Source organism: Aquarana catesbeiana, linkage group LG10 (assembly GCF_042186555.1).
Source record: "Aquarana catesbeiana isolate 2022-GZ linkage group LG10, ASM4218655v1, whole genome shotgun sequence".
NCBI classification, from domain to species: Eukaryota; Metazoa; Chordata; class Amphibia; order Anura; family Ranidae; genus Aquarana; species Aquarana catesbeiana.
In genome coordinates this window covers 112,179,651-112,195,732 of record NC_133333.1, presented here as the reverse complement: position 1 = coordinate 112,195,732, position 16,082 = coordinate 112,179,651, and the positions used below count along the sequence as shown (strand labels likewise).

Here is a 16,082-nt window from a genome sequence, read left to right as displayed (position 1 = left end):
TCTCTCCCTCTCCCTCCCTCTCTCTCCCTCTCTCTCTCTCTCCCTCTCGCTCCCTCTCGCTCCCTCCCTCTCTCTCCCTCTCGCTCCCTCCCTCTCTCTCCCTCTCGCTCCCTCTCGCACGCTCTCTTTCGCTCGCTCCTCTTTCGCTCGCTCTCACACGCTCAGCATGACTGTTGAAGGCCAGGTCTTGAGGGTCATAGGGTTTTTAACTGTATTTACTTTGCTAAAAGCAAGGGAAGGCACTTTCAGAAAGATCTGCTATCGTACCCAGAAATCATTCTTTGCCTGGTGTGAACACAGGCATTTCAACCCCAGAGATTACTCTGTGCCTCACTCTTGCCTTCCTACAATCGGGCCTGACCAGAACTTGCCCTCAAGTATTCCTAAGGGACAGGTTTTGGCCTTGTCCATTCTTTTCCAAAAACATCTTGTGACGGGAGACGTTTTGGGTGGGGGGCTTGTGGAACCCAGCTTACCTTGGAGAGCTCTGGAAACTCCGTGTCCAGCTCCCCCGGCCCCTCCTATGTGTAAATCGCCCTGTGTCCATGAACCCCAGTCTGATCTGTGCTAGTCGGACTCGCTGTACAGCCACACTGGAATATTGTATATATGTATATATTGTGTGTTGTTTCGTGCTGTTAGGGACTGTTTGCTGGATCGTTTGAGGTGTGGCTGTGTCCCGTTTTTCTGTTGTGTCTGCCTTAGCAGAAATATATTATGGGATGGATGTTTTGTATTTGTGTTCCTGGCATGTGGACTGGGGGCAGGGTGGAGAGGGGAGGGGCGAATTCCTCCAACTCTCCCTGCTGATTGGACAATTTACCCCACCCTGAATCAAAGGGAGGGGGAAGTTGTTCCCTGATTGTATACCTGTGTACATGTGTTTTGAATAAACCGTTCGATGTTTTTATCACCCTACATTTAGTTACGGCTAATGACTGGGTGAGCTAAGGGGTCTTGGATAGTGCTGGTTCTGGACAAAGGAAGCATGTTTACAGTGGACATAGTCCTGTTGAGGACAGGGGGTCCATCACACATCTAGCTTCATTTTCCCTTGTAAAAAAAAAAAAAAAAAAAAAAAATGCTTATAACCTATGGTCTATGAATGCAAGTCCTCCAAGATGACAAATTTACAAGTGTATCAAAATTTTCCTTTGTACTCCCACACCTTGTGTTTTTATGATCAGGCTCTTAGTACTGCTTTGCTACAAAACTTAGGGATGCTGGTAGCAGGAGGGGTTACACCCTGATGCTTCCTGGTTGTAGGAGGGCTTATACCCTGGGCTAGCCCAGTGTCTTTTTTTTTTTTTTTTTTTTTTTGGTGCAAGTGTCATTTCCTACGGTAGGACTTCCCGTGGACTCCAAGAAAAATCTGATTTTATTCTGATAACTTCATGTAAAACAAGTTTATATTCAACCCACTAGGATACAAAGGAAAAATCTGAAAGCAGTAAAGAAACTGAAACCATAAAGACACCAGAAGAGGAGCCTAAGAAACCAGTGGTGCCTAAGAAGCAGAAGATTGTGGATGAGATTGGAGCAGTGCAAACTGTACATGATATTCCAAATATACCAGAAGATGAAGAAAAGAAATCTATTAAAAAGTGAGTAAAAACTACACAATGTACCAGTATGGCGTGTGTGTATTTGTGGGTTTTTGTTTTTTGTTTTTTTTTTCTTCTTTAAACATGAACTTTTATTAAAGCGGAGTTCCACCCATTTAAAAGTCAGCAGCTACAACGTGTAGCTGTTGACTTTTAATAATCAGACACTTACTTGTCCCATGTTCCAGCGATGCAGACACATGAAGCCCCGCTCCCCTCCCTCTCCTCTCTGCGGCACTGGCATTTTAACTGTGGGCGCCCAGCTGTGGCTTTACAGCCGGGGAGCGCACTGCATGTTGTGAATGGCCAGGCAATCTTCTGGAACCTGTGACGTGTCCCAGAAGGTTGCAGGGAAGGAGGGGGAGAGGTGATCTCTTTTCTGGCAATGCCAGGGTGAAGAAGTGGGAGCTGGGTGCTTCTAAAAACAGGGTACCCACGCCCCCCCCCCCCCCAAAAAAAAAAAACATGCCAAAAGTGGCATGTCAGGGGGTCACCAACACTTAAAATGGAAGTTCCATTTTTGGGTGGAACTCTGCTTTAAGAAAAGTGTTCATACTGGGTCGTACAAAGAACAAAATGGGGTTGCCCATCCTCTGATAACAACATCAATAGCACCTAGGCACAACATCTAAATTATCAGAGAAATAAAAATACTAGCAATAGTAGAACACGTACAAAAAAATTGCAGAGCATTACATGGTTGTCAATATGTGTATCCGGAAGTCTATAGTGAGAGACTATGGCATTGTATCGAGGAGATAAGGTGCTTAGACACAGGTTTCAGAAGAAAGTAACCAGCGGTCCCAAACTTAATATTTAGAGGGGCATACCCTATGGATGTATAAGAATTTTTTTTTATTTGTATATACAAGTGTTTTAAAAAATAATTTTAAAAAATCCTCAGCTCACCCTGCCTGGCCCTTTGTTATCTAAGCTAGACCCCCCACCCCCATATGCTAACCAGGTTCATACTACCCCTTGATTGCGGCCACTTCCTCTGTTTTACATTTTTGGTGTAAAAAAAAAAAAAGAAATGTTCCTAATCACATATCACAGGACACAGGGTGCTTTATATTTATGATTACTTGGGTTTTGCTGCCAGTTTTAGGTGAATGGACCCAGGCCAAAAAAAGGCAGGCAATCCCCATTTGGGCATAACCCCTCCCAGCTCAACTAGCTACAGTTGTTAGCTAGTGAACGAAGATTCTGTATTCTGTTTTCAAGATTTTGTGGGGTAGAGGAGGGCTTTAGCTGGATCAGTTCCCATGGCCAGAGGGGATTGTACACCGCACCACACATGCAAGGATGGACACAGGCTGCAACACTGCCAGTCTGTGCTAGATCCTGAGGACAGCCATCTCCTTGGTGCAGTGAACCAGTTGAAATCATTGGCAGGATGCTCTACAGGTCCAGGGCAGTTTGTGGGGCATATCCTTGAAGGCCCTGCGGAATATGCTTCCTGTAATAGGTGAAGATTTATGCCTGTGGGCCCTGGTACATTTTGTTTATTTATTTTCTGGATATTTGCTAAGGAGCACTCTGCTGTAGTAGCGATGTTAAGAACAGGGAGGGGGTGACACCGCACACATGCAAATACATCATGGTGCAAGTTTGGCATGTTTTTGTATCCTTTAGGCAGGTAGCACGTGTTATAGCTCCTACAGCTTCATACTGCCAGCGGCTCTATTTTCAAGATAATGCACCTGCTTGGCACAGCTCCACAGGGTCCAACAAGTAACTGGGGACACTGGATCAGAGGGGTTGAATGCCACGTCAGCATTTGGCTTGTGCCTACATTTTTCAGGCTCTCAGCAAGCCATGGCCTCTCGCAGCCGAGAAGTGAGGGGAAATGGAGGATTATGGTGGGGCTCTCAAACCCCATTATTGGGTAGGGAAGACCCCCATGCCTTGCAAGTACCCCCTAAGGGATCAGTATTTCCGCTGTCTCAGGGGCACAGTCTTCCACTTTGTTTCAGAGGAGGAATTTTCTACAATCATTATCTTGGCTGCGTGTTCAGGTCTTCACTGGCTTAGACCGCCTGGGACGAAAACATGGGATCTCTCCTTCCTTTTTGATGGAGGGTGAGGCGTTAGAGGAAAATCTTCCTGAAGTTGAAGCTGTTGAGAATCAGGAATCTTGTGTGGAGGAGTCTTTCCAGTAGGATTCTCAAGATTCAGTGCTGTCTCAGCAGATGTGGTGTACATTAACCTGAAGTTACCCCTGCTGGATCTTCACTGGTTTTGGATCGCAACTCCTTTCCAGTGCACCCTCAGTTGTAGGAAGAAATGTACCACCTTGAAGTGTTTTACTCACCAGTGGAGGAGGAATTCTACAGAAAATATTCTCTGGCTGTTGACCTGGGCTGGCTATTAACTACTTTTAAATACGATCCTGACTGATCCCAGTGGATAAGGACAGGTCTTTTTGAGACGCAGCAGGTAAGAGGATGGAGGCCCCTCTTTTACAACATCCTTGTCTCTAGTAGGAGCGGCTCTGTAGCCTGCTGTGGTGGGGGTTTACAAAGCCCTTAAGATCTGGGTGAGGCGTGTTCCTTTCCAGAGAATCTGACCTGGAGGATCCTGCCATCTAACAGTTCCTGGAAGTTTTTTCAAGAGCCTTGAATTTCCTCTTGGATGTCTTGTAAAATTCCATAAGGCTGCTTTCAAGGGTGGCAATCCGCTCTGTCCGCAAGAGAAGGATCCTATGGCTCAAGTATTTGTGGGCTGGGCAGAACTATGCAAGAGGCAAAGTAAGGCACTGCACTTTGAGGACAAATGCTGGTTTGTGCCATCTTTTGGGTACCTTCATTCCAAAGAGTGGGAAAAGTAAAAGTGAAAAAAAAAAGGGAAAAGTGGGAAAAGGCTCATTCACCCCTTAAAGAGGGGAAGGTGACAGGTCAGAAATGGGTGACTCTTCATGTTTGTTGGCCTTTTGTGTGGACTGAAGACATCAGACAACTGGGTCTGCAGCATGGTGTCCAGAGGCTGCAAGCTGGATTTTCTCTGCTTTTCCTGCCCATGCTTTGTGCTCAAGGGTATCTTTTGGTTCCACTAAAGTGATTTTCTTTGCGATTCTGGAAAGTCTGTGGTCCCAGGGGTTCGTTGTGCCCATGCCAGAGGAAGACTACTTGCGGCTTCTGTTCAAAACTCTTTACAGTTCCCAAGAGAAACGGAGATGTCCAGCCTATTCTGGACCTCAAGGGGGTCTCAACAGCTTCCTTAAAGTGCAGAATTTCAGGATGTAATTTATTTGATTGGCGATTTATTTGCTTCATCAGGGGAACTTTCTGGCATCGGTGGATATCAACAATGCCTATCTACGTCTCCCAATTTTCTAGGCTCACAATTGTTACCTGTGATTTGCAGTGGAAGATCTACCAGTGGCTTTATGAACTATTATTGGTCCCCAGAGTGTTTACCAAGGTGTTGGCTCCAGTTCTGAAGTGCCAGGTGAAGGTACAGCTTCTGCAAAGGATTTGCCTGTCTCTGCCCCCTGAAGTTTGTTGGGAAGTCTGTCAATTCAAGCCTGCTTGAGGGTGCCGTGAAAGGTGGTTGCTGTCTTCAGTGTGGTCCCTTGAGCCTAGTTTTATTCCAGAGATCTTCTGCTTAATATCAGAAGATTCCAGAGATCTTCTGCTCAATATCATGGCAGTATGGGCCAAACATCAGGAGTTATTGGCTATTTCAAGGCACCTGACTCCCAAGACCAGGTCAGCTCTGGAATGGTGGTGATCCACACAGATGATAGAATTGGAAAATCTTGACACCAGATGCTAGCCTATTGGCCTGTAGAATTTCTCAGTTCAGGGAATATGCTAGTCAGCCAATCAACATCCTGGAACTTCTGTTGATTTGGCTGGCTCTCCTACATCCACACTGGTCTGTCCCACCTTCAGGGGTTCCCCATCCGGGTGCAGTCAGGCAGGCAATGTAGAGGCTGCATGGCATATATCAACTATCAAGGAAGAACAAAAAGTTGTGCTGCTCTAAAAGCAGGTCCGATCTGATCTTGGTCAAAACTTCACGTTACGGCCCTCGTTGCAGTGCACATTCCCGTTATGGAAAGTTGGCAGATGGACTTTCTCAGCTTAAAAATAAAAAAAATCCTGAGCAGCGTTAAATGCCTAAAAAAAAAAAAAAAAAAAAAAAAAAAAAAAAAAAAATTGACAGCATGCCAAATCGGCAGTTACCGATCAAAATTTACATTTTATACACAACTCCCTAATTTTTACTCAATGTGAACAGTCTTGTGATGATAAAGTGCAACCCCAGTAGTCTAAAAATCGGTGCCAAAAAATAAATGATTATTGCATCAAAGTTTCAAGCAAAAAGTCCGTCTTCACAAATTCCAGAGATACAAGTGCTGAGTTTCTTAGCTTGCAGCAGCAGAATCTGAGAGAATGGGCTCTTCTCCTGGACGTGTTTGTAGAAATTTGGATGTGGACCTTTTTGGCTTCAAGAGTCGACAACAAACTGGACAGGTTTTGTCCTTCACCAGGGATCTGCAGGCGTTTGCGGTAGATGTCCTGATAACGCCTTGGGATCAATTCTCTGATCTTTTTCCTTTCCTCCACTGTGGCTTCTTCCTTGCCTGTTGCGCAGGATAAAGTTAAGGGCATTCCAACACACATCGTAAATCTCTTGGCAGATAAGCGGTTGGCTCTTCTGAAATGGCCAGATTTCCATCCTTCTTTATGTTCACTGGCTGTGATGGCATGGCTGTTGAAGTTCAAGTCCTGAGGGATAGGGCTTTTTCTGACGCTGACCCTACCTTTTATCCAGAAAGTCACATAGTTGAGTTGAAAAAAAGACCAGTCCATCTAGTTCAACCAATAAAAAAAACATACAATCCTATACCCACAGTTGATCCAGAGGAAGTCCTTCAGTAAGGTGCACTGCCATACAAGGAAAGCTTTTTTTTCGCCTGGTGCAAGTCTCTTAAGTTTCCTTCTGACAGTATATTGTGAGGCATGTTTTGGCTTTTCTCCTGTCAGGAGGTTTATGGCCTTGAGTACAATCGAGGTTCAAAGCTTGGCCTTATCCACTTTGGTATTGGGCACCTATTGTCTCATTTTGTTGGTAAAAGCCTTTGTACAGGGTGTCACAGGGGTTTGTTCTGCCTGTGCACTCCCACTGTCTCTGTGGGACTTTTTTTTTTTTTTTTTTTTTTTTTTCCCCTTCACCAGGTTAAGGTGGTGATGAAGACTTGAGCCTCCTACTTCCCTAAGGTAGTTTGTTATTCCACCTAAATCAGATCAGGAGATTGTCTGCAATCTTCTCTAACCCTAAACATCCTAAGGAGAAGGTGCTTCACTTTGAATGTTGTTCAAGTATTTAAAATTTTTCTGAAGTTGTTATCGTTTCTTTTCGACGGTCGAGTTCCCGCTTTGTTCCCCCCGCGGGTTCTCGCAAGCACCAGGCTGCTTCTCAAGCAACTATTTCTAGGTGGATTTTTCATCTTAGGCATATGGTATGGTATTAAGGGCAAGGTGCCTCCTCTTCTTCTAGTTAGGGCCTATCCACTAGGAGTTGGCACTTCCCGGGCTATTCAGCATCCATCCCTCCCCACGTACCTCTTCATTGCTTGCTAAAAATCTGTGCCAGGTTGAGCTGGGATCCTGCCTTTTCTTGGCCAGTGTCCATTCACCTGAAGGTGGCAGCAAACCCAAGTAGTCATGAATATGAATTCCTGTGTTGTACTACCAAACAAAACTAACATAGTTGGCAACGCATTTGTCAGTTGGTGCATGAAAATGAAATCGGAGGGCCTGATCAGAAGATGCACTAAATCTTTAGCTTTCAGGGCTTCTTCACACCATTATGTACATAAATACTGATGGGAAAAAAAGTGCAGATTTGAGGTGCAGAGATTACATGGCTTTTGAAGCACATTTCAGTGAGGTTGCACATTGACTTGAGTCTGTGTGTTTTTTTTTGTTTTTTTTCCCCTCCCCCACTTTGTGCCTTTTTATGGCTTTAGAAAAAAAACTGTGGCATTTACCTTTTTATTATCCTTACAAACCCTCCATCCAGGATTATAAAAACTGTGTGGGATTCTCCTTTTACTATAAATACCAGAGTTTTTTTATCCATGTTTAGGGTCTGATATGAATTTAAAGGGAAGCCCTGTAGCAAAAGAGAAAAACCTGCCTTAATATCAATGCCAATCCCTCGTACAAGATTTAGAGTCCGAGATGATGAATACGAAGGAGAACCCTGCAGCAGAAAGCACACTCGTAGGGTCCCGTACCCAATTCTAATCCAAGATCTGGGTCTGATGTGAATGTAAAGGGGAACTACACAGCAAAAATTCTACCAGACTTGAATGTGAGCAGCAAAGCACCTTGTTCCTATGTTGAGGATTAGGGCCTCTTTCCACATCTCTGGCTGGTGGATGTGGGGGTCAGTGGGTGGACTGTACATCTTCCCATATACTCATGACACCTGGTGACAAAATGATCTGCCCATTGCCCTGCCAACCTATATTCACCACTTCTGGTCAAATCTAGATAAAGGGGTGGATGACTTCCTTGGCCAGACATGGTAACTGATGTTATTTATCCACCCCTTTTCTTTAAGACAACATCACAGTAATGTTCTATATGGCCAGAGTAATGGCGAATTTGGCTCGGTGAGGCTACAGGTGAATAGTTTTGTTGTGACAGTGGGATCTTTCTTGTGTTTTTTTGTGGTTTTTTTTTTTTTTTTTTTTTTTTTTTGGTCCCATATGTTTTCTGCACAGTTTTTACATGTTCATGTGCAGAGCTGTGTGGAAAAATGCAGACATGCTGTTTTGGAGTGCACAGGGCACATAGGAAACAAATGAAGCAGGTCTTTGCACGTGGTATGAACAAACCCTCAGAAATGAAATAAACATGATACAGGGTTAACACCTCTCATTACTATTTCAGATTGCAAGAACTGACTGAAAGAGATTTTGAGAAACATGAGCATGAAAAAGCAGCAAATAGCCTGGAGGCATTTATATTTGAGACACAGGTCAGTTTTTGTGTTTTTTTTTTTTTTTTTTTTTATATATAGCGTTCCTTTTAAAGCACAATTTCAGCCAAAACCTTTTGTTTTTATGATTCTGCCTCCCTTCCAGCACCATCATTTGATGAGAAAATGGGAGTATAGGCCCATTCAGATGTCTGTTCTTATGTGCTGTGTTAACGCATGTGTGTCACTGGTTTATATAGATAGGCTGCCTTTATGCAATATGCTATTTTTAATGGGCTGCCAACACACAGGAATGGACCAAAAACATGCTTTTTTATTTCTTCCAAATTCAGTAGACGACCACATGGTAGTGCATTATCGGTTTTGCAATGCATGTGGCCTTGGAGCTACTTTTGCTTTATTGTGTTGGGGTGCCTTATACAATGAATGCAAATGTATTAAACACTTTGTGTGAAAGTCAGTATATACTTAACTCTAACATCTTGTCATAGTTCAAGCTTGAACAGGGGGAATTTAAAAAAGTTTCTACAGCTGAACAGAGGGAAGAGATTTCCAGCAAGCTTCAACAGGTGTCGGGATGGCTAGAGGAGGATGGTTATCAAGCTTCAACCAAGGTACAGTAATTTAATCTGTTTTGTTTTTATTTCCCCCCCTGTATCTTTCAAACCTGATTCATGTTGCTGTTGAAAGACTTCATTTTCAGCAGTTTTTAAAGGGTTGTAACTATACAGCACAAGTCTTTTGTTGTAGTGCTACAATGCCATAATCTTCATATCCTTAAGAATGTGATGTTTTGACTTTAGCCATATGTGCTGCATAAGTTTGAACAAACAATAGGCAATTATAGACAAGTGATCCTGCTTCCAGTCTCAGCAGTTAATTGTACCCTTTTGTTTGTACATCACAGGACACAGGATACTTCATGTTCATGACTACCTGGATTATGCTGCCACCTTCAAGTGAATGGCGGAAAAAGGGCAGAATTTCCTGCCCAGGCGTAACCCCCTCTTAGCTCAGCTAAACCTTAGTTTTTAGCTAGTGTCCTTAGGAGATCGAAGTGCCCAGAGATATCTCTCTGAAGATTTCCTTTCATGTGCTTTAGTTACTTATTTATGGCCTTTTCTGGATATCCTTGCTGGAATTGGGAAAAACTTCATCTAGAACAGTTGACTATGTCCAGAAGGCCAAGAGGGATGTACCTTGAAGCCACATGCAGGAGCGGCCTGTAATGTTGCCATTCTGGCTGGATCCTGCGCTCAGCGATCTCCAGGGTACTGTGTATCCATTGACCTTGAGAATGCCTTACAGATTCAGGGCATTGATTCTCTGTGGTGTTGTGTGTGGCAGTTTCCCCTAAGAGTGTTCCCTGTGCATCTGGGGTAGTGCAGGCTTATTTTTGCATGCAAAGTCGTACACTGCAATAGCCACGTTTTTAAAAATGGCAGACCAGTGCGTATACATAATCATGTCCTCACATGCGTCTGTACAGGTGCCATTTTGTCCATCTGATGCAGCTCCAGTGGTAAAGCTACACTGAGGCAGAGCCACAGCATGCCATCAACACAAAGGCACAGCTTGTGTATTGGGGGTGACTTGCCACTTAAGTGCCTGCCTTGAGCAAGCTCTCCTCTTAGCTGGGCTGCTGCTCTTTTATGATTTTCTGAGAGCCTTGAGTTTCTTGGTGGGTATCTTGGGAAAACTTCCTTAGGCGGCTTTCCCTGGGGGGGGGGGGGGGGCTGCGGCGGCAACATGTCTTTGCACATGAAAGATCACAATACTCATACTTGTGTCAGAAGAGTAGAGGTGTCAGTTTCTATTACAACTGGTTTACAGTTCCCAAACCAAGAGGAGCTTAAGCTTGATGTACAAACATCCTGAATGGATTCCGCCTGGTCAATGATTGCTTTGTTTTATCAGGGGGCTTCAAGTCTTCTGGTTCTGGAGGAAAATCCTCCTCAGTGAACTGGTGCTCCCAGTCGCATGGATGGGGGGGGCATCTATTAACCTTTGCTGACAACTGGGTTCTGCACCTTGGAGTTACAAGCTGGAGTTTTGTTGCTTACTCAATGCTTTTTGCCCTCCAAGGGTATCTTTTCAATCAAAATCCCAAGGAGTCATTGTTTCAATAACAGAAAAAGAGGGGTCTCATGGCTTCCATTCCACCCTGTTCATGGTTCCCATGTCAAATAGATACATCTGACCTATATTCGACCAAGTTCCAAAAACTTGAAAATTCAGGATGGAATTCACTTAATCTGTTTTTTGTCTCATCTGGAGGACTTCTGGCTCCCACTTCTTGGGTGGCAGACCTTGTAGATCTCCTCCTGGTGGACGAGTTGTGTTTCTTACAAATCGGCCAGATTTTCTGTCACTGGGTGCCATCTTCAATCCTGCTTTATGGTCGCTGGCTTTGATGGCATCACTGTGAAATCTTGAGGGATAAGGGTGTTTGATTTGTGACCCTATTCTCCTCAAAGCTAGAAGGTTGACCTCCAGGAAGGTGAACTTCCATACACGGAGAGCATTTTTTTTTGCCAGGTGTGAGACTTCCAAGTTTCATCATTGACCATATATCGTGGACGCATTTTGTCTTTTCTCCTGTCTGGTGTGGAAATGTTTGGCTTGTACCATCTGGTATCTGCCTTGGCTGTTTTTGTTTGAGACCCGTTGCATCTCATTTGTTGGTATAACGCATTCTGCCTGTACGCCCCCCCCTTGTCTATGTGGGACCTATACTTTGTCTTGTCCGTTGTGCAGACTTCTCCCTTTGAACTTCTCCAAGAGATTCTCTTGTCGCCCTTGCACACAAGGTTGTCTTGTTGATAAAAAATTAGCTAGACTCGCAGGGTCTGAGTTGACTGCGCTTTCAGGCAAGGAGCCTTTTTTCCTGGCTTTTCACAAGGATAAGGTAGTGTTGAGGCTTCGGTCGTTCTTCTTCATTCCACATGCACTAGGAGATTGTGTTGCCATGTTTTTGTCCTAATTTTAGGCTTCCCAAGGAGAATGTGCGTTTACACTTTGGATGTAGCTCAAGCTATTATTTATTGGAAGTCTACAGCTTTGTTTTTTTGACGACTTCTTTTTTGTATTCATTTATTTTTCGAGGGTCTTCACAAGGGTCCAGCTGTTTCTCAATTTATTACTTTAATTGCTGTTTCAGCTCATTTCTCAGGTTTATGGCATCAGGCCAAGGTGCCTTCTTTTTTTGGTCAGACCCATTCCGCCAGGGGTCTCTGTACTTCCTGGGTGATTTTAGCATCAAGCTTCTGTTCAAGAAGATGGATGCCAAGTCTTGGACGAAAGGTCTTGCTGGAGGCTTTGTATTGTTTTTTGTTTTTGTTTTTTTTTTTTTTTTTTTGTCCCCATTTCTGTTTTCTGGGTTTTTTTGCTTGATGGCTTTATGTTGCTCAGCCCTCCATGTTCAGTGCTTTGGAACATCTCAAGTAGTTGTGAAAGTTCCAATGTCCTGTGCTGTACGATTAGGAAATTAGGAGTTTGGTTTACCTGTAGAATCCTTTTCTGACAGGACACCAGGATACTTACTACTCTCCCTCTCTGTTCCCCATTGCTTGCTACAAAACTGAGGCAAAGGTGGGAGAGGTTATGCCAGGGTGGGAAATTTCTACTATTTTTTTTTTTTTTTTTTTACAGTGTTCATTCACCTGAAGATGGTAGCATAACCCAAGTAGTTGTGAATATGAAATACCTGTCCTGTGGTGGATTTCAGGGAAAGCATTTTATAATGTAAACCAAAAATTCTAATTTTCATTCATAAATGGCTGTAAATTCAGTCCTGCATTTGATCTCATAGATGCTAGTATGTTTCATTGATGAAGGCATGCAACTGATTATTTATTTACTTTAACATGTTTTCTTAATCTTCACAGGAACTGAAGGAGAAATTGACTGAACTTAAGAAAGTGTGCAAGTCATTATTTTTCAAGGTAGAGGAGCGACGAAAGTGGCCAGACAGGCTGTCAGCATTGGATAGTTTGCTTAATCACTCCACCATTTTCTTAAAGTAAGTTCAGTCTATAATCACTGTCAGACTTGCTTAGATTGCAGTGAGTGCTGGGGGTTTGTAATGATTCTATTTGCTTGTAGTGACCTCCTATTAGTTTACTGTAGTTGACTCAGTCAAGGCATTCATTCTGACAGGCTCTGGCTTACTGCACTTAGAGAATCATTGCCCTGTGCATCATATGTGACTAAGCTTTCATCTACATAGACTGAAAAAAAGAAACCTCTTGTTTGAGTGAGTTGGTTAACAGCTGCATTTAGGAGTTCTTGTTTCTTAATCGGATACCACAGGAAACATGGTTTATTCATATCCGTAATAACTGGGTTATGCTTCCACCTGCAAGTGAATGGACACTGGCCAAAAAATGTCACAGCACCGTACAGCCTCAGGTTTGTGCTAGTTTTCTGAGGTGATGGATGTGTTTTGAGTCCTGACTCCCAAGGGGCTTCCAGAAAACATGGGGTAGGTAAGGCCACCTACATAGTTCACCCTGTAATGGCACCCCTCAGGAAAAGATCAATTTGTCTTATCTAGCTTGTACAAATGGCTCTGCCGCAAATGTGTGCACACTCTATCCATTAATGTGGAAGGATGAGGTGTCAAAGGACCAACCCTTGGATGTGGAAGAAGAGAGTACCCAGTGAAGAGAGGATGTCCTATTTCTTAAAGCCTTAAAAAGAGTGGCTTTCCTTGCAGTGCTAAAGAGTTCCTTTTCAGTGTCACCGCACCCATTCCAAGGTATTGTCTCTGGTTCTGGAGTTGTTGCGGATTTGTCATATCCCTACTGTGTGGTACCTAGACAGCTTGCTTTAAGAGCAATCGGCTCAGACTTAACGTAAAACATCGGTCAGATGGAACCTGGAGCGGTTTGGTTGGGTACTGAACCTCCAAAAATCAGCCTTGGTCCCACCATAGTATGTGGAATAGCCTAGTAATTTAAATACAGCTCCGTTCAAGGTTTTCTTCTACCTGAGATAAAGACCTTTTCTGTGGGAGTCCCTGAAGTCTCTAAAAAAAAAAAAAAAAAAATACTGCCAATACGTTTCTGCATAAAGGCGCTGGGGAAGATGGTGTCTTTCTTCTATGGAGTTTTGTATGCCCACTTCCACTCCAGAAATTTGCAGCTCAATATTCCGTCATCCTGGGACAAAACCCCACTATCTGTACCTCAATCTGTCAATGCAAATCCAAAGATCAGGTCAGCTCTGGAGTGGTGCTTCTCTTCCAGGACACTAGATGCAGGAAAATTGTTCATTTCAATTGGAAGAATCTGACAAAGGATGAAGATCCAGTCAGTTCAAGACGCATAGTCATTGGAAAAGAGTAGATCAAGACTGTGTTCCAGATGAGTTTAGAAAAAAAAAAAGTCAGGGAGGAGTAGGTTTTTTTTTTTTTTTTTTTTTTTTTTTTTGTTTTGTTTTGTTTTTTTTTTCCTGATCAACATCTTGGAACTTAGGGCGTTTCATCTGTCTCTCTGCCTTTGGGGTCACCCAGTTGGAGTGCAGTCAGACAATGCCACGGTGGTGACATATGGCAGTTGCCAGGGTGTTATAAGAAGCTGCGCCTCAAGAAAAGGCAGAGATAATCTTATCCTAGTTAGAGCTGCATGCCTGTACTTTCAGCTGTGCTAATTCCAGAAACGAAAAATTTGCGTATGGACTTCCACAGTCAGCAGCAACTGACTTTGAGTAAGTAGGCCCTGTACCGATGTGTTCAAATGTCTATTCACCTGAAGGTGGCAATATAACCCAGGCATTGAGTATATGAAGAAACCCTTTGCCCTCTGACATTCTCCCAGGAAAAGGATTTTACAGGTTAAACCAAATCCACGTTTTTGTACCATGTTGGTTTTGTTTCCTGCTGAAAATGTATCTGAACTCTTAAGTGAAGATTTGGTATTTTTTCCCTATAAAAAAAAAAAAAAAAATTTAGAAATGTTCATCGTGCCTAAGCAATATCTTGGTAAAATGTTACTTTTTTTTTTTTTTTTTGTCTGGAATTCTTTCTGAAAAATAGCAGCTTACTTCTGGTAGGAGTTTGCCTAGGCACTCCTGGGCATATACAGTGCCATAGCTGTACATCTCAGGATATTTAGAATGAGATTGGGTAACGTCAATACTGTGCTGCTCACTGTTCTTGCTAGAGGCTTTGACATGGGTAAGCAAAAGCCCTGCCTCAACCAAGGTGACAGACACTGTGCAGAATAAAGCATGTAAAATCAAGCGTAAGTTGGTAATGGGGAAAGATCGGCTGCAGGGAGTGGTGGGGGGTGTGTGTGTGTGTGTGTGTGTGTGTGTGTGTGTGTGTGTGTGTGTGTGTGTGTGTGTGCTTTTTTTTCTTTTTTTTTTTTTTTTTTTACGTGGGGTCTGTTTTTGTGTGTGTTTGTTTTTTTTTGTTTTTTTATAGGTGTTTAATGTGTTCGTCGTTTGATAATTGACCACTACAAGCATTTTCCTTGGTTAACAGCTGCTGAAAGCATAACCATTGGACAAATTTGAAATCCTAATTCAGATTGATGAGATTTGCACCAAACTTCTTCCCCCTTCTTCCTCTTTTTTTTTTTTTTTTTTTCCCCTTTTAATTTACACTTGTATTTTATAATTAAATGTCAAATGTATGTGGACCTTACCTTAGTGAATTTTGCTACCTTCTGCCTCATAATCTGCAAGATGTGGGGAAGAACATGGGACTCGCTCTGCATAGTTTCTTTGATTAACTTCTTGCCTTTATCTTTTCCCACAATCCTTCTCAATCTTTCTTTATGGTTTTACCTCCTTAGGACTGTCAAAAAGATCCCAGAAGATGAGCAGATATTCACAGATGTTGAACTAAGCACTTTAGAAAAGCTCATCAGTGAGACGTCGGTAAGAGGACCAATTATTTTGAAGAATACAGGCAGTCCCCGAGTTACGAACACCCAAGTTACGAACGACTCCTACTTACGAACGGCCTCAAATGCTGGCCACTTGTGCTCCGCGCTGGTCCTGGATACCTCCGGACACATCCCATACTGTAATACTGCATGGCCAGAAGAGCCCCAGATAAGATAGCAAGCTCCTGGAACATCCCACATCTATGCACAGGCAGGCGTTACACTTACAAATGCAGTGTTCCTACCGGAAGTTACACTTACAAATGCAGTGGTTGCGACTTACGAACAAACCTACAATCCCTATTGTGTTTGTAACTTGGGGACTTCCTGTACATAGTGTATTTTGTATCATTGTGTTTTTACAGAGAAACCAGAGTAGCTTCTGCATGGCCACCAATTGCCATCATGTGTGCCCTAATCGAATTTGATTGCTGGCTGCAGTGAAGTAACCCAAGTGCATAAGGGCACATCCGTGCATTGGGCTGAGATATTTTATGTGTATGATATGCGTTACATAGCTTAAAATGTTTCAAGAGCATCCATTTTTATTATAGTTCTTATTTGCTTTACTAGTAGCCAGATTGACATCTGTTTCAGTTAGTGCCATTAAAAGCAGTGGATAAAA

At 43.1% G+C, this 16,082-nt stretch overlaps 1 protein-coding gene across 1 annotated transcript in view; it reads left to right on the top strand.

Moving 5' to 3' along the window:
- The window catches only part of HYOU1 (hypoxia up-regulated 1), a 74,693-nt gene that overhangs the window by 42,284 nt on the left and 16,327 nt on the right, over nt 1–16,082 (top strand). Inside the window, 5 exon segments of the mRNA XM_073602458.1 lie at nt 1,426–1,604; nt 8,516–8,603; nt 9,056–9,178; nt 12,452–12,585; nt 15,365–15,449. Of these exon segments, the coding sequence (XP_073458559.1) occupies nt 1,426–1,604; nt 8,516–8,603; nt 9,056–9,178; nt 12,452–12,585; nt 15,365–15,449 (609 nt within the window).